At 48.7% G+C, this 16,476-nt stretch overlaps 6 protein-coding genes across 6 annotated transcripts; 3 read left to right on the forward strand and 3 right to left on the reverse strand.

Moving 5' to 3' along the window:
- Nucleotides 1–60: 60 nt before the first annotated feature.
- On the forward strand, nucleotides 61–2,584 carry HD556DRAFT_1405462 (major facilitator superfamily domain-containing protein). Its single transcript, XM_041303971.1, has 7 exons — nucleotides 61–741; nucleotides 816–881; nucleotides 950–1,110; nucleotides 1,160–1,294; nucleotides 1,348–1,504; nucleotides 1,556–2,057; nucleotides 2,113–2,584. The coding sequence occupies exons 1-7, from the start codon at nucleotides 559–561 to the stop codon at nucleotides 2,364–2,366; spliced, it is 1,458 nt and encodes a 485-aa protein (XP_041155411.1). The 5' UTR covers nucleotides 61–558; the 3' UTR covers nucleotides 2,367–2,584.
- On the forward strand, nucleotides 2,571–3,558 carry HD556DRAFT_1405482 (Ndufs4, NADH dehydrogenase Fe-S protein 4). The gene is made up of 5 exons (XM_041303972.1): nucleotides 2,571–2,869; nucleotides 2,925–3,075; nucleotides 3,130–3,203; nucleotides 3,256–3,271; nucleotides 3,325–3,558. Exons 1-5 carry the CDS (start codon nucleotides 2,671–2,673, stop codon nucleotides 3,416–3,418), a joined length of 534 nt encoding a protein of 177 aa, XP_041155412.1. The 5' UTR covers nucleotides 2,571–2,670; the 3' UTR covers nucleotides 3,419–3,558.
- An 11-nt stretch (nucleotides 3,559–3,569) lies between these two features.
- HD556DRAFT_1538834 (uncharacterized protein) lies at nucleotides 3,570–8,790 on the forward strand. Its single transcript, XM_041309700.1, has 17 exons — nucleotides 3,570–3,858; nucleotides 3,920–4,060; nucleotides 4,115–4,141; nucleotides 4,191–4,324; nucleotides 4,383–5,402; nucleotides 5,451–5,871; nucleotides 5,926–6,013; nucleotides 6,062–6,389; nucleotides 6,446–6,490; nucleotides 6,545–6,549; nucleotides 6,608–6,698; nucleotides 6,752–6,856; nucleotides 6,912–6,928; nucleotides 6,979–7,057; nucleotides 7,112–7,128; nucleotides 7,181–7,275; nucleotides 7,329–8,790. The coding sequence occupies exons 1-17, from the start codon at nucleotides 3,818–3,820 to the stop codon at nucleotides 8,632–8,634; spliced, it is 3,960 nt and encodes a 1,319-aa protein (XP_041155413.1). The 5' UTR covers nucleotides 3,570–3,817; the 3' UTR covers nucleotides 8,635–8,790.
- Nucleotides 8,791–8,885: 95 nt separating this feature from the next.
- Nucleotides 8,886–10,087, reverse strand: HD556DRAFT_1405487 (superoxide dismutase). Its single transcript, XM_041303973.1, has 6 exons — nucleotides 9,712–10,087; nucleotides 9,528–9,664; nucleotides 9,272–9,469; nucleotides 9,196–9,217; nucleotides 9,061–9,145; nucleotides 8,886–9,005 (listed from the first exon to the last, which is right to left on the reverse strand). Exons 1-6 carry the CDS (start codon nucleotides 9,841–9,843, stop codon nucleotides 8,995–8,997), a joined length of 585 nt encoding a protein of 194 aa, XP_041155414.1. The 5' UTR covers nucleotides 9,844–10,087; the 3' UTR covers nucleotides 8,886–8,994.
- Nucleotides 10,088–10,315: 228 nt separating this feature from the next.
- On the reverse strand, nucleotides 10,316–12,152 carry HD556DRAFT_1405493 (PapD-like protein). Its single transcript, XM_041303974.1, has 6 exons — nucleotides 12,023–12,152; nucleotides 11,868–11,959; nucleotides 11,755–11,815; nucleotides 11,588–11,703; nucleotides 11,380–11,535; nucleotides 10,316–11,319 (listed from the first exon to the last, which is right to left on the reverse strand). The coding sequence occupies exons 1-6, from the start codon at nucleotides 12,063–12,065 to the stop codon at nucleotides 10,735–10,737; spliced, it is 1,053 nt and encodes a 350-aa protein (XP_041155415.1). The 5' UTR covers nucleotides 12,066–12,152; the 3' UTR covers nucleotides 10,316–10,734.
- Nucleotides 12,153–12,988: 836 nt separating this feature from the next.
- HD556DRAFT_1245742 (uncharacterized protein) lies at nucleotides 12,989–15,164 on the reverse strand (the record flags this gene model as incomplete). The annotated part of the gene is made up of 4 exons (XM_041298553.1): nucleotides 12,989–13,096; nucleotides 13,143–13,468; nucleotides 14,936–14,988; nucleotides 15,043–15,164. 4 exons carry the CDS (start codon nucleotides 15,162–15,164, stop codon nucleotides 12,989–12,991), a joined length of 609 nt encoding a protein of 202 aa, XP_041155416.1.
- Nucleotides 15,165–16,476: the final 1,312 nt, after the last annotated feature.

The following is a 16,476-nucleotide window of genomic DNA, read 5'->3' on the forward strand; positions in this document are numbered from 1 at the left end:
GTTGAAATGGTGTACAGAGCAAAATTTTATGTAAAACTTGTGTAAAACATAATAATACGTGTGACGATCGGCGTTAGCCGCAGACGATGCTTCCTACCCCCACTCGGGAGAGGTGGGTTTGTTGCATCCGTCATGCATCACGATTGTCTCCAGCAAAGGTTTTCAAGACTCATCGAACTGTTGTATTTTCGTCTTCAGAAGCTTCGAGTTGCAAATTGTTTTGCCAAAGAAAGAAGCTTGAACCCCCCGGGGCAGTGAGCACCTCTTTCTGGGATGCTGACCCTTAGAAAGGCTCACTGAGCCTATGGCTCGGCGGACCCGGGGCTTTGCGGTGACCTTCTGATCGAGCGATGTTAAAGCGTTCGCTGGTGGCTATCTGGCCCAAGGGTTGACATTAAGTAATTCCTTATCAACTCAGCATGTCGGCCCTATTATGTCGCCTCGTCCGGTAGCTCTTATCGATTGCAATGCGGATGCTGTTCTTGTCCCATATCAAGGCGATTCGCTTGGTCTATCTTCGCACTCACGAGCATCTCGCTGGAGCCCTGACTCGCCTGGATGGTCACTTCTTCTGGTTCTCCTCGTATAGCAAACGGCGAGACCATCGTGATGCCTCTTGTTCGTGCAACAGTTCCGAGAAAGCCTAAAACTCCTCTTCCACAACTCCAGACAGGCTTACTTCTGATGTTGGAAATTGCGGAAATTGCAGCTTCAATGTCCATATACCCGTATATCAATCAGGTATGAACTTTTACAATGGGATGTCATTTTGCTGCAACATCCGTGGTCGATACTGTGACTAAAGCTGTTTTCAGCTTATCACAGAAATTGGGATCACTAGAGGTGACGATGCGGCTGTAGGATACTATGTCGGATTAATTGTAGGTGGCAATATCATGACTTGCAAAAAATATCATTCCCTCATAGTATCATCGGACATGAATATCAGGATTCTCTGTTTTACCTCGCCCAGGCACTGACAGTATTGGGCTGGAGTCGGTTGTCCGACCACATTGGACGCAAGCCAGTGTTATTAATCGGGCTAACAGGAGCTTGCATTTCGATGATATGTTTCGGCTTTTCGACAGCCTTCTGGAGCCTAGTCATGAGGTTTGCTTCAGTTGAAGGAGATATTGCAATGCTGATGTGATCTCCCCAGTCGCTGCATGTGGGGAGTATTGAATGGCAACATTGGAGTCATGAGGATTGTGATGGGTGAATTGACGGACTCTACGAATATGGCTCAGGGATTTGCCTTGCTTCCGATGGCGTGGTCAATTGGATGTTTCGCTGGGTAAGCGGAATCGTTTGACTATTGCGATGGATGCTGATTAATTGGCACGCCAGCCCTTTGATGGGGGGAATGCTGGCGCGGCCACAGGATCACTGGCCTAAATTATTTATCAATCCATTTTGGGGAACATACCCGTACTTTCTTGCTTGTGCATTATCTGCTTCTCTGCTCCTCTTGGCCTTTTTCATGTTGTTATACTTCTTGGAAGAAGTAAGTCCTAAATAATACATTCCTGAACGCCACGTTATTCACGTTTAGCAGACATTATCAAGCAAACGCCGACCAAGGTCGACAATAGCCACGCCCAGTGTTTCTCGCGGTATCAATGATCAGGAAGCGTTTGTGCAACAATCTACGACAGATACGCTCTTGTGGTCTCTGCTCACACCTACCATTGTTATTCCGATCGCAAGCTACGCTATGTTGTCCTTTCTTGACGTGTCTTTCAGGGCTCTCATGCCGCTGTTCCTTTCCACGCCCACCCACCTTGGCGGCATGGGTCTTACTCCTTCTTCCATTGGTTTGTGGCTGGCGTTCTCTGGGATCGTAGATGGACTCTTTCAGGCATTGTTCTTGGCTAAAATTGTTGATTGGGTTGGTCCCAAGCATCTATTCTGTGTATCAGTGTCGTGCTTCACACCGCTTATGGTCGCGTTTCCGATGATGTCGTGGCTGGTACACACAAGGGGGATGGTTGATCATGCAATTATGTATGCCTTGCTTGGCCAGCTGATTCTGACAGTGACATGGGATATGGCATTCGGTGCGTGTTACAATGAAACTTATTGTGCCATCACAGGTAACCAGCTTAGATACAGCTACTGCTTTGATGTTTGTCACAGCTTCTGCCCCTGCGAAGAATGTTCTTGGCGTCGTCAATGGTCTCTGCCAAACCTCTGCATCGATAGCTCGTGCCCTTGGGCCTGCCTTAACCACATCGCTCTTCGCATTCTCAAAGAAACACAATATTCTCAATGGAAATGCAGTATATGTTGTCTTGATCATACTGTCCGGTGTCCTAAGGTGGCTGGGTTCGCAGCTGCCAGATGAAGTACAAGACAGAGATGAATGAAAGGTCAGTACTTCTCGAGATTTTTCACCTGAAATGCATGAATAGTGAATACCCAGACACTTCAAAAGGCCTGTGGGTTCCCGTACAGAATTACGAAATGTACCATTCGAGTGTCTGCCGCCGAGCCCGTTGATTGATGTACTTGATACATGTATACTACTTAGTACTCTTGCCCATTCTAAAAGCATGGATCAGCTTAGATCCTCTACCTCGAGAAACGAACGGTTACACCGCCACCAAACCGGACTTTGCCGCGTCTCCCGAAAGTGGCTCGTCCGAGTTCGCCTCTCGATAGATTTCGACAATGTCTCTGCTCCGTTCTTATAAGCAGGCAATACCGAGACGGCTACTGCCTGCGTGTCCAACTTACACGCGCCATTTTTCTGCGGAAAGTCAAAGCCAGCCAGTTCGCACTGGTGATGCCCCCCAGAAAGAGACCACCCAAATTACGGAGGTTGCTCATACTGATGTATTGACGGCTGAAGTCATAAGTGGCGCTCCAGGTGTGTTTCAACTTACTGACTCTGAAAATGCCATGTTTAATGACCGTCAATTCAGTGGAGCTCCGGCATCGCATGGTACGGATCTATCAACCAGCCCGCAACACCATGCAAAGCGGAGCAGGAAAGTCAGAGCGGTGGCGCATTGACTGGGATGTTCTTCAGGGAGCAGGCCGGTGGGAGAATCCTCTGATGGGTTGGGCCAGTTCGTGAGTGGTCGCTCCCTTTCACCTGGGAAACGGCGTTTATCACTGTCTGTACAGCGCGGATTACATGCAGGGCACCAAGGTGTCATTCAGAAGCAAGGAAGATGCAATGCACTTCGCAGAGAAACAAGGTACGTTTGATCTTTACCTCAGAGTCCATTGCCCTCATTGTCTTTCCTTTAGGTTGGAATTACTACGTGTGAGTGCATCCCTCGCTTTTGACATGAACTGCACACTCATGAGCTGCTGCAGACAACCACCTCCCACCAAGAAAATCCCTCCGAAGAACTATTCAGAGAACTTTGTCTATAAGCCCAACACACTACGGATAATGCGCACGAAGTAGACCATTCTGTTCGTAGAACTAACTACTGCATCTGGTCCATAAGTTTTGCAATCGTTGGAACTTAATTTGCACCCGTGTTGCTCATTCTGGATAAGATCATATAACGTACTAAGCACTTTTGAAGCGCTTGCAAACTTAAACTTTTGGATAATTTGAATAAGTCACAACAACGCATGGATTAATACAACGTCGGAGCATGATGCCACGATACCGGCCAACTAGTCCATGGTGGCCTGAAGCCACACGGATAGGGTTCTTGACTCCGGATAGTTGTAGACGTCATTCGAGGAGCACAATTCTCCTTCGTCTCCATTTCTGTGGAGTACCACCTATACTAAGTATCGTCTTCGTCTGGACCAAGCTGACGTATTTTTACACCGACTGAATATTGTCACCATCATGGCCGACATTCAGACCAGGCTCTTTTCAAAGGATTATAGGTTCAGTTTATTTCCTCAGAATCTTCAGTGCATATGAAGTTAACATTTGCTACTGTCTCAGTGGCCTTGTTAATCAGTCGGTCATAACAATTGTAGTAGTCGTGATGTCTGTGACGTCGCACGAGATCCTAAAGAGAAGGAGACGCGGATTTCACATCCAGCCTGAGGGGCTTGGAAGCGTCGAGTCTTGGGAGTTTGGCTAGTGAGCACACTCATCATTTCCTCATTGTCTTATAACTGGCGTTCGAACTTCTAGCCTGTATCAAGGTCGTTCGTGGGCACGGTCTGTCGCTCGTAACTCCTGTTCTTTCTCATTCTGATAGCGGTAGCAGGAATCCTTCCCCGCCGACGCCGAAAGGCTGGCCATTATCTTGGGTCAAGGACAGCATCACTCTCCCCCAGGCGAAGCTTAATGAACTTAGAGGAGTCGATGCAACGTTGTATGTGCGTTTCCTGCGCGGGAGCCGTGAGTACTTGCAACATGCACTTGATTCGTATCCGCTGACTTTGCTGTCGTCCATAAGTATTCTTTGTCCTCGTCCATACGTTTACGACCACTCCCATCCTTCTTCCGATACATATCCACTTTTCCCCAGATGACGTTTCACTGCAGTCAATGACAAGAGCATCAATTTCTTCACTCGTAGAAAATCAGCAAGGTCGCTCCCTTCTCTGGATTCACATTTGCCTCCTCTTCTGGATCACGCTTACCTGGATGTGCAACCTCTTCTACATTTGCAATGGAGCATTCAGATTACGAGCAGCCAAAATAGAAAGTGCCATACGCAGTGTGGAGTCCGATACCATGACCGAGAGGGAACCACAATATCATCCCCATCCTCACCCACAGTACCCCTTCCAGGATATTCCATCCCTTGACACCGACCAGTCCAACCGTGGTTTACGTCTGCGTACCGTGATGGTGACCAACGTGCCGGTACAGCTTCGCTCAGAAAAGGAGCTCAAGGAGTACTTTGAGTATTACCTGTCGCGATCTCTCGACAAGCCTTCCCTTGGCTTCTCAGCATCAACTCAACCAGGTCTATTCAACAAATTGTTCGCTTTTGGTTTCAATCGAGCAAAGCGTATTCCGCAGAATATAGGTATGTCTACAGGCGAAACTGCCAATAGGAGTCAGGAAGGAAGCGACGGTGTCCCACTTGGACAAATTCCCGGTCCAAACCTGGGAAATGTGCCACCTATCGACAGAGTTGTCATTGCACGACGAATGACGGAACTGGCGTCATTGCTGGAACGGCGCGAGGAGATCCTCCGTCGTTTAGAGGGCGCGCACATCAGATTGGCAAAGAAGGCACTCTTAGCGGTGCACGGTGTAGAACATACACCCAGCTCAAGGGAGGACACCACCATACCCAGGCCTGCTAGGACTCCAGATGTAGAAAGCGGATGTAGTCAAGCCCACAACAGACAACAGAACAGTGATACAGACTTACTCGTTCAGACACTCTCACCGTTTCTGGTTGATTACCAGCTAACCAGCGACTCTGCGCCCTCAAAGCACAAACTCATTTTGAAAACGGAGGGTGCGTTTCACAGAAATCAGCGGCTACCACGAACTGACAGTGGCAAAGTGGATCCGGAGACGGATAACGTCGACCCACACAAGACGATATGGGATGCACTTCTCAGTTTACCGCGAAACATACTGGACCCATACCAGCCGTTGATCCACCTTTCTGTCTTTTTCCGTGGGAAGACCGTGCCGAGCATTGATTATTACACTGCCAAACTCCACCTCCTTACATCGTTGATAACGAAGGACCGAGCGCGGGCCGCTACGGAATACGACGCTGTATCAACAGCGTTTGTAACCTTCAAAGATCCAGCAGATGCAAGGAAGGCGTGCGAGTACTTAGCAGTGCATCCTAACAACCCACTTGCATGTCTTGTGACGATGGCCCCGCAGTATGAAGACATTGATTGGACAAGGGTTATGAGGTCAACTTACCAAGTGGATATTCTCAAAGATTGGGCAGTAAACATTGGGGTCTGGTGAGTGCTGGTCCGCTGTTGTATGACCACGAGGGGTAGTTGACCATGTCTCAGGGGATTCACGATATTCTGGGTTTTTCCGGTGTCCTTGTTTGTTGGTCTTGTCTCCATTCAAAGCATTTCGACGCTCTGGCCCAGTTTGGTATGTGTAATCCTTCTTCAGCATCTTCTGTGCTGAACATCCATGTAGTACAATTATCTATCCAGTCACCCTTGGGAGGAAGAGGTCATTCAATCATTCCTTCCAACTGTCCTTATCTCGCTACTCGCGATCCTCATTCCGCCCATTCTTCTACTCATTGCGAAGAAGGCCCACACGATCATCACTCTTTCCGTAATGCACGACACGATTATGACTCGTTACTATAAATTTTTAATTGTCAATGTCTTGGTGTTTTTCTGTGTTGGAACCGCTGCACTCCAGTCTTTCCTTTCGTTCAAGACCGTATCCGAGAGTGGGATAATAAATACTGTCGCTGGTAGTTTCCCGACAGCCGGACCTTTCTATGTTGGATGGTGTAAGTACAATTCTCTCGATGTCTTGCAGTGAATTCATGGTTCTACTTGCTTGCAGTGATCTTCACCACTGCAATTCATGGAGGCTTAGAGCTTGCGTTGTGTAAGCATCCATAACTTATGGTATTGCATCCCATTCTTACGTTGTGCTTTGCAGTTGGTGTAAGTTTCTGTGAAGTCGTAGTCGAGATCGTCATGATATTGACATCCCTCGCTGTAGTTGCCTTTGTTCGGTTATCCCTCCACCAAGCGACATGTAACTCCGAGGAAAAGAGCTGTTGGAATTCGCCCACGAACATTCAATTTCTATTGTGAGTTCCATCATTTTGTGCAGTGAAGTTTCTTACAGCGTTTCTGAATGCAGACTGGCTACCAAACCACCTCCTGGTCATTCACGTGTTACTCCTCTTCGCTCTACTTAACCCACTTGTCATACCCTTCGGGTTGTTGTATTTCTCAGTTGAGACTGGTTTGTTGTTTATACGATTCATGATAGAATCTATGCTGACCAAAACGTTTTCCAGCTGTTGTAAAAAATCAGGTATGTTACATCGTACCCTTCGTGAAGCCAGATCTGACTCAGATGGGCAGTTGCTACATGTTTATGCGAAGAACTACGAGTGTAATGGTCAGATGCTGTTGATCCGTATCCTTCGTTATTCATTGGATGGTATGATACTCGTATCTGCATACCTGAACGCCGTTGATATATTTCCATTCATAGGATTGATGCTATCTCAAGTTCGTTCTAATCTCTGCCACTCGCTGTACGATCAACTAACTCTTGGCTTAGTTCGTATTCCTGGCGTACATGGCTGTGTTGCGGATAACTGTCAATGTAGCACTATCGGCTTTCTTATTCGTCTTCACCGCGATCGTCAAGGTGATGTACGTGTGTTTCTATCTTTCTATCGACCTCTGCTCTGATAATTCACGGTCAGTTTGACACGAATGTGCCGCGCCAGGTTCGAGCAATATGATGCTGAGGAGGCGCAGGTGGTCTGCAGGATGGGCACGGGAGAATCTGAAGACAGCCCTGAAAGCCAGATTATCACATCAAACTACCCTGGTAGTGCTGAGGACGCACCAGTCGACGCTGAGGCTCACCCTTCGAGATTCCAGGCATGGCGCTTACCGGCCTGGGTGAATTTCTCTTATTCGACCGTTCCTCGAAGACCTCGACTGCATGAGCATCGTAAACCGAATCCGTTCGGCCCTCACGCCAGTTCGTTCTCGCAGCTACATTCAGTTGATGAAAACGAAAAAACCCCATCGACCTCGATCCAAGGAGAACCATCTACTGCCATTCTGGATAGGACGGTTGAATCCCCACTTTCTGAACGGCAACGTCAGCCTCTGGCACGCATCTCGACTTCTCTCGTACAACGACATCCACCTCTTGCAACGTGGGATGATGAACCCCGTCACGACATCCCTTATGATAACCCTTACTACACACGACCTATCAGTAATGCCCTCTGGCTCCCAAGAAATCCGCTAGGTCTTCTTGACCTCGATGACACTGTTGATGTCTACCAAGCTTTAACAAGCGAGCCCGGTACTGGTGATTTGAGTCACTCGTTCGATCCCGACTCTTCCGCATCCCCTGCATTTCAGCTCCCCAGCTCAGTGCCCGGCGACGAACCTAGGCAATACAGCGGTAGTGAAGTTATCAATCTTCCTGAAGGCATTCAGTCCCGCATCGTCACCATTGATCAAGAGGTTGATGTGGAATCCACAAGACCACGCCGTCCATCCTTGTTCTCTCGACATCGCTCGGGTAGCAATGTCAGCATGAAAAGTGGTGACCGCGGTCTTCCAGGTCGATCGCAGACCATGGACTGCAGTCGCCCCGCATTCCCTCGCAAGTCGTTCTCAGACCACGCACCAAGATCTCTTCGTGAAAGGGCATCTTCGTACCTTCCACCACCCAACCTTCACTTCCACTCTCAGTTTCGTGGCCTTGACCCTGGGTCTCGGCCAGATCTGCACGCGCAGGCTGAATTTGCGCGTTCTACGGCATCGATCGTGAGGCATGGTGGTTCGCAGGTATCGCTACATCCCATCGATGCGACTCCTCAAGAAGCTGTCGTAACAACCCGAGAAGCTGTCGTGACTGAAGCAATTGCAGAAGAACATCTAGCGACGGAGGAACGGTTGAGAAAGGAGCATGCAGCTGCTGAGTTAAATCATAGGTCGACGAGACGGCCTTGGTTTACATCTTGGCTTTATGCTAAGGTTCAGTGACGAACTGAGTACCCTAGGGGCTGATTATTATTTTGAGACACCTTTTGTGGAACCGACATGTGATGACCAGTCGGAAGTGCATCTAGTTCTAGACTGAAGCTCTGTATCAGTACTAGGACAAATTCAATGGCGCGGCCAGTGCCGTCAGAGGTCAATCTAGAAGATGATCAAAGGCTTTCGATTCTTACTGAACCCCACGGTACTGGTGGGCGCATCGATCCGCACAATTGCCATCTTAGCTCTCACGCAACTCGGGTAAAGACAAATAAATTGTCAGAGACCAAGAGATATGGCGACATATGATAATACAATGACGTGAGAAGTACAAGACAATGCAGCATGCTCCAACACTCGGATGATTTAGACGAGCCCTATAGCGATTCTTGATTAACACCAGCTTGTCATGAAGAATTATTAGAAACAAACCAATGACACCACAGGCGGCTCGTCCGCCTGCATTTCCGGTCTTGAGAGACTCTTCATTACCGCCATTTCCTAGATCATCGGTGCCCTACGCAGCGCATTAGTAAGGAGCCACGTCTAATATGTAAGGCGCCATACCGCATGAACAACGACAGCCCGCCTGAAAACGGAAATGAGTTTCATACTATTAAGCGCTACTGTATATCTAGCTTACCCAAGTATGCTCGTGGGGCCATTCAAGGAAATGAGGCTGTCTTCGAAGGAAATGGTGGCTGTGCCATATTCATCGCTCTCGATGTTTCCTAGGTCACCGACATGCCTGACAGAGCTCGAGCGAGCACCGTGGCTTTGGTCGTATGGATTGAAGTGCGACCCCGTAGACAAACAGCCACCGCTGAGGTCTCCAAGAGAGCTATCGATATGATGTGAATCCTTGACCTACTTTACGGAATTCGAAGCTGAAGACTCACTGGACATGGAAACCACGCTGAGAAGAAGGGTCAAGGTTGGTTATTTCTCCTGAGACCTTGACTGGGCCATCTGCTGAAGACTGCTCGAATGTGATAGTGCCAGCAACTGGGGAGTCGCCTTTTAGTACCACGATCGCCTGTGTGTTTTGTCAGCCAAGATGGTGGGGAACCGATGATAACGTACCTTTTGGACGATTGCGGTTTTAGATGGCTTGAACAACCAGGTGTAGCCGAAAAACAAAACAGCAATCACTGTTGCTGCAATGAAAAAGACGGGTTTCCTAGACTGTTTTTGATTTGGAGCGTATGTGTTCATGGTAGTAGGTATGTACTAAAAGTCACGCGCAGTGAGGCATTTATTCGAGGCACAACTTTCGGCCCGGGGCGCTCCAGGTACAAGGAGAGGAGGCCGGGTCCCACTCCTCGACAGGTTTTCCCACTAATTGCTAATTTATTTTCCCACTGTGGCTTCGTAAAGTGTAACGAAACGCACTTTCGAATGTCAACGAGTGTCCACTTCGATTCGCTTTGTATAATATGGGTTAAATTGAGACGGAAGCAGATGCCGATCGGGAATTGCCGAGAAGAAATACATGACGCCATGGCGGTGGCGCTTCGACACTGCGCCGCTGCAATCTAGAAACACGTGCGAGAAAGGAAAGTCCAATTGCTGTGCCTGATCGTAAAACACTCGAGACACAGTCGGTCGGTAGCGAATTCAATGACATCATTCCCCATCTAGCTCGATCGAGCTAGAGACTTAGTGGTACGGCAGAAATCCGCGCACAGACATATTATCGTCCAGTCTATTCGTATCTGCTAATCGGTACAGAACGCTGGGTATCCTACTAGCTAGTACTATTACAGTGTAGATGCATAGGCCTCGAAATTGTCTGACTTATCATGGAAAACCAACGTCAACCACGTCCATACTCGCGTGATTCAAATCGGATTATATATAGCGATGCACAGGATAACACTAAGCAGACACAACAAAAAAAGAAAAATGCTAACGTACTATGTAACTCGGTGATAAATGTGAAAAGTCATGAGAACTGCAACAACACTTCCCCAATACCCCTTTCATATCACCAACGGAGAAAATATTGTATATGATGCGTGGCATGTACTGCGCGAAACGGCTTTAGCGAGCCCGAAGGGATCGACGAAGGAAGGGGATGAATGGAGCACGTCCCTGCTCGGCTACTTAGAAAAATAGATACGTTGTGATAAAAACGCCAAGCGCGATAATAACAACCACCTGTAGTGGAACGCCTTCCTGATGGATAACGCTCTCATGTTCCACCATGGTGCCGACGTCAGATCCAGCATACGTCTCTCCGTCGTCTGAGAGCGCCGATGTATGTCGCCTTCGGAAGTCCGAAGGAGCGATCGAGGTAGGTGCAATGGACTCTGGTGCTAGTGAGCTCGGATCAGGCACAGCAGCAAGGAGATCCCGAAGTCGTTGTATCTCATCCTGAGCTGCGATATACTTCAATTCCAAGTCTTGGTTGATAGAGGGCACCCGTGCAGCTGGAGGTGACGGTGGCGGTGACGACGAATGCACGTTGACATTGACAACGCCAACTCCGCCACTAGTAGATCTCTGGAAATCAAGTTCATCCCGATAAGAACCATTCTCTTGAGAACTGTTCACTTCTCGCTCTGGTACAGGCGGCGTGGGCGAGCGCCGAGATTGCACGGGCGGTGCGACTTGAACTGCGTCACCATAAGTGAATTCTGGTATAGGTGGAGTAATGCGTGGCTCTGCATCCCTCAGAGTTGCATAGGTCTACAGATGGTGCGATCGTATTCAGCAATTAGAATGCTTCCAGGTAGTCAAAGCACTCACAGATGGTCCACCAGCGGGCTCTACAGAAGGGCGGGGAAGCACAGGGGGTTCCTCTTCCTCCTCTTCAACAGTTTGACCTTCGGGCGGGAGGTACACGACACGGAGTTTTTGTTGATAAACTTTCCACTCGTCTCCAGCGCCTGCTTGCGCATTCCACTGTGGACGAGATATGAAGATGAGAATAAGATATGCATGAAGAAAGACTTGCGAATTCCTGTAGGTCTCTGGTCTCCTTTTCGGGGGTGATGAGGGTACTTTGGATTAGGAACTTGTCCTTGCACTTGGTCGACAAAGGTGGTTCGTCTTTCATCGGTTGTAGCATTACTATCAAAGATGTGAGCAAAGTAGAGCATGGACCGAACACGAGGCACACACCGGAGACATCGACGCTTTCACCAGGCTCTATCCTGCCAGAGTTTGGTCGTACGCAGTACAACTATGGAATTTATAAGCCACAGGAACATCCTCCCCTGTATCTCTCTGCTCACCTTGGGGGCTGTGGTCTTAACTTTGAATGCTACAGGTTGAGCATTTTTATTCGTGATAGTCAGGACTTGCTTGACGAGCTGCGTGAAAGGTCCTGAACGAAAAAAAGATGAATTATTCGACGGGCGCTAGACATAGAAACTGAGAGAACACGCACTGTTGAAGCCCAACGCGTTGTTGGGAATGAGATGGACAGACATAGTTAGGAGAGGTGCGCAACGAGGGCGACAGTGGATATGAGGGAGGTGAACGGTACGTATTCGTTTGGGCGGAGGTTGAAGTTGTAGTGTACCACCTTTATTCCATCCGCGGCGAGGATCACACAAGGTCAAATAAGCAACTCGTGGACTGTGCGTGCTCGCCACACACCACGACGTACTGTCACCAAACATGCATTTATCTGCCTCATAAATCATATTAAGGCGTCATCGCCCGCGGCGCTGATGGTTGGCTCGAGGTATACGAAAGGGTTTATATCTTCACTTTCAACAGGCTCAGAACTCACTGCATCACAGCCGTTAATCGCATTTGCAAGCCTGGCTTGCAATTTCGCCGTGCGTTTGCATGCAGGCGCAGCAGGCGGTGACTCATATCGCCTCTAGGGCACATCCCTATTTACGAACAAGTTGGCCCACATCGTCCTGAAACGGTAAATATTTGTCCAACTCCTCTGTCAGTGGGAACAACGCTCGACATTCAATCAACAGTAACCATATCATAGGCTTGTCGGCAGACAACACGGCGAGGCTGTGCTTGCGGTTCAAATTTCATCCTTCAACATCAGCGTCAATTCACCACCAGCCAGCTGCCACTAGCCGCCACACCATACGACAGTAGTGAATCCACCAATAGCGGATGTTTGGATAATAGTAAATGCGGTGTCGAGGTAAATCCGGTTGCATTCCAATTGATGAAAAGCATACTTACCAGAGCCAGTCTAATGTGTCACTGTCGAATCCGATCAAGTGAAGTGAGGGGTGGGTTATGGGCACACGGCTAACTTTAAACACTGCATATTCAAAACAGATGAACGTTTGCCAAAATGTTCCTCGGGGATATCCAAGCTTGTACATATTTCATAACTTCAAAATACCTTCCCATGCAAAGTTGGGTTTGCGCATCATCATCTGGATTGCGCCAGTATGGCGTGGACAAGCCAAAGGTCGGCAACCTCCTTCACTTGATCAATGATAGCCTTGAGCGGGCCTGAGCTAACAGCATCCCAGTGTGCCTGTAATCGATGAGTAGGCGACTCAGAGGAATCGATTCAGAATTACCTGCACACTCTCCCATCCCAACACGCCGTGAATCACGTTAGGCTTATCAATGACAGGAGCCCAGCTCGAGCCATAGAAGTTTGGTGTCCCTGCAAGCCCGGTCTGAAGCTGTGCAACGAGGGGCTCAAGCTTGTCTATACTGGCACCCTCCTTGAGAGTGAAAGTAACAAATTCCGTCACTGGAGCAGAAAAGATCTGAGTAGTGTCGGAAAAGTTGACAAACACATGTTTCGGTTTGCCCGTATAGATTTGCTGAGCAGTTGCTTGTATAGCCCTGAAAGCTTCTGTCTGACGATATGCATCATGCGCGGCCAAGGAAGCCCACTCTGCCAGGATAGTTGAACATGATTGGACTAGTGTGTCGCAAACTTGACCTACGGAAGACCCAGAACGCATGGGTCGGATCCTCAACCTCGAAACCAAGGTATGCCCTTTAATCGATCGACGATAAGCCAGCATACTTCGAGGATGACTTTCATATTCACTTGGAAAATCCATCAATTTTGCCTGCTGAACATGTGGTCGTGAGCTCAGAAATCAATAGCGAAGGATCCTCGAGGTAAGACGAAGAGGTCTTGAAGTGCATGATCTTTGTGACGGGCTCCATGATGAGAGGTGATTGAGAGGAAGCTGGGTGGAGATCACTCATTTCAAGTATTATCCGTCAATATTCCGAATGCGGGGTCAGTTTGTGTAGCATTAGTGTAGGGCAATTAGCCTCGTGCACGTGGCAATTGGCAGAAAGAACGGCAAATGGTCATGGCAGAAGTCGGCGAAAAGCAAATATCGTGAGCGTTTTTTGGCGGGTCAAGTGAATTTGACGCGGCCGTGACGTAGTGTTGACGCCTTCAACTGGGCGTCGCCAACTATTGGTTCCGCTTACACTCGGCACCATAGAAACCTGCTGTGGTGATGGCGGAAAAACACTGGAACGGATATTGAGACGAGAGTTGCTAATAGCGTGGCTGGTGTACACCGCCTGCGCTCCCCACAAATACAATCAGCGCAATCCAGCGGTCTTCCAAAGACTGGGAAGCATAGGTGAACGATTTTTTTGCAACTGGTCGACAAGAGCAACATTGCGTGTTCAGGGGTATGCATAGCTTGCAGGAAGTTTACTACCAGGGTGATTCGAACGTGTGAACTGATAAACCAGACTCTGGGCCTGGGCGCACAGCTAAATCGAATGTTTTCCTCGGGGATATCTAAGATTGTACATTTGTATTTCATAGCTACAACGACAAAGTTTGGTTCGTACTTCACACTTTGTATGATGTCAGTATAGCGTGAACAAGCCAAAGGTCAGCAATCTTCTTCACTTCATCGATGATCTCCTTGAGGGGACCTGAGCTTACAGCATCCCAGTGTGCCTGTAACCGATAAGCAGGTGGCTTGGAAGAACTAATATTAGAGTTACCTGTACACTCTCCCATCCCAACACGCCGTGAACTACGTTGGGCTTATCAACGACAGGTGCCCAGCTCGAGCCGTAGAAATTGGGTGTTCCTTGAAGCTTAGCCTCAAGCTGATCAACGAGGGGTTGAAGTGCATCCATACTAGCACCCTCCTTGAGAGTGAAAGTGACAAATTCCGTCGCTGGAGCAGAAAAGATCGGGCTAGCGTTGGAGAACCCGGCAAATGTATGGGTAGGTCTGCTCGCAAAAACTTGTCGAGCAGCTGCTTGTGCAGCTTTGAAAGTGTCTGTCTGATGATATGTGTCATGCGCAGATTTGGAGGTCCACTCTGCTAATAGTTCAACGCGGTTGGACTAGTATGTCGCGAACTTGACTCACCGAAGACCCAGAATGCATTGGTTGAATCCTCTGTCTCGAAGCCAAGGTATGCCCTTTAATCGATCAACGATAAGCTAGCACGCTTCGAGAATGACACGAGTATTCACTTAGAAAGCCCTTCAATTTTGTCTGCTGCACTTTTGGTTGCAAGCTCAGAGATCAAGCGAGAGGGATCCTGGAGGTAGGACGAAGAGGTCTTGAAGTACATGATCTGTGTGACGGGCGCCATGATGAGAGGAAATTGACAGGAGTCTAGGACCGCTGAGTAGAAATTACTTTGGTTTAAGTATCAATGATAGAAGCAGGCCGAGGCCGGCCCGCTTTGTTCACTCCAGAACACTTTTTTTGGATTGAACCGGAGCCAACATTGATATGTTTTTAATTAAACCACAATGTTTACGTTTGCCATGACAGGTCCGACAAGCTGGCTGGCCTGAGCCACCCCCGAGATCGAGGGGAAGAACACAATTCATGAAGAACGAGAAGACACCTTGCGATCCGAGGATACTTACTAATTATAATATTGATGTCATCATCGCAGTTAAGTAGCTGTGCATCGGCCAGCACCCTGCTCAGATGCCACTCACAACTTCAGTAGACACTCAATGAACACGACATTGCCGGTGACATTCACTCCTGAGGCCTGAGGCTGAATCACTCTGCCCTCTCCGTCGCGAATGTTTGGCGCCAGGACAGTAGCATCGCGCAGATTATACTGCGTGATCAATGCCGCGTGCGACAACGCATGGTTTCTTGGTTAGAAAACACACATCGACGGCTGGTAGCGCAACATAGGGAGTCAGCGCTCAGCGGCGGTCTGGGTGGTGATTAATACATACTTGGGAGAATTAAATGGCGAGGAAGGGTGAGAGGAGTGAAAACACAAAATGTGCCACCGGGTCAGTATTTAAACGATGCCAAGCAGGTGTCCATGTCAGGCAGGTTTCACAAGGTTTGACGTGCGATAAGGCAAGGCAGCCTACCAGCCGTCGAGGTTGTCATTCGCCTGAGCTCGTGCGTTCAGCGGTCGGGGTGGAATGGCAGTCACGGGGACTAAGACAATTCTCACCTTCCTCCAACCTTCCTCGAGCCTCATCCAAGTCTGTTGCCAAGTGGCTGTGTCGAATATCCTAATCGGATGCGGAAATTGACCTCCAATCGTGTTTGAATGAGGTGAGCTGCACTGTGAGCAGTTCGCCCGTCTTCGCATCCCAGGTTTTACTGTGTCCTTGACGTCACAATTTGTGTGTTGTCGGATGAGTAAATTACCGTGTACACAGACACATGACCCGGTTTTGATTGTCAGGTTGACATTCCAGATTCCCACCGTCCGAGGATTCGCTGCTCAGCGCTCAGCATTCGCTTACCATCCATATTTCAACATCTATCCGTGCGCCGCTCTCCAAGTACCATAGTTGTAGTGAGCCATCCCTCGAATATGTGATGATCCGTCGTTCCCCAGGCAGGTGCACAACACCTTGTACCTGTGCAGTGTGATCTTGCATCGTCTGACGGAACGTGTGTGCTGGCGTCTGTTGTTT

Source organism: Suillus plorans (genome assembly GCF_016647745.1).
Source record: "Suillus plorans strain S12 chromosome Unknown HD556scaffold_71, whole genome shotgun sequence".
NCBI lineage: Eukaryota > Fungi > Basidiomycota > Agaricomycetes > Boletales > Suillaceae > Suillus > Suillus plorans.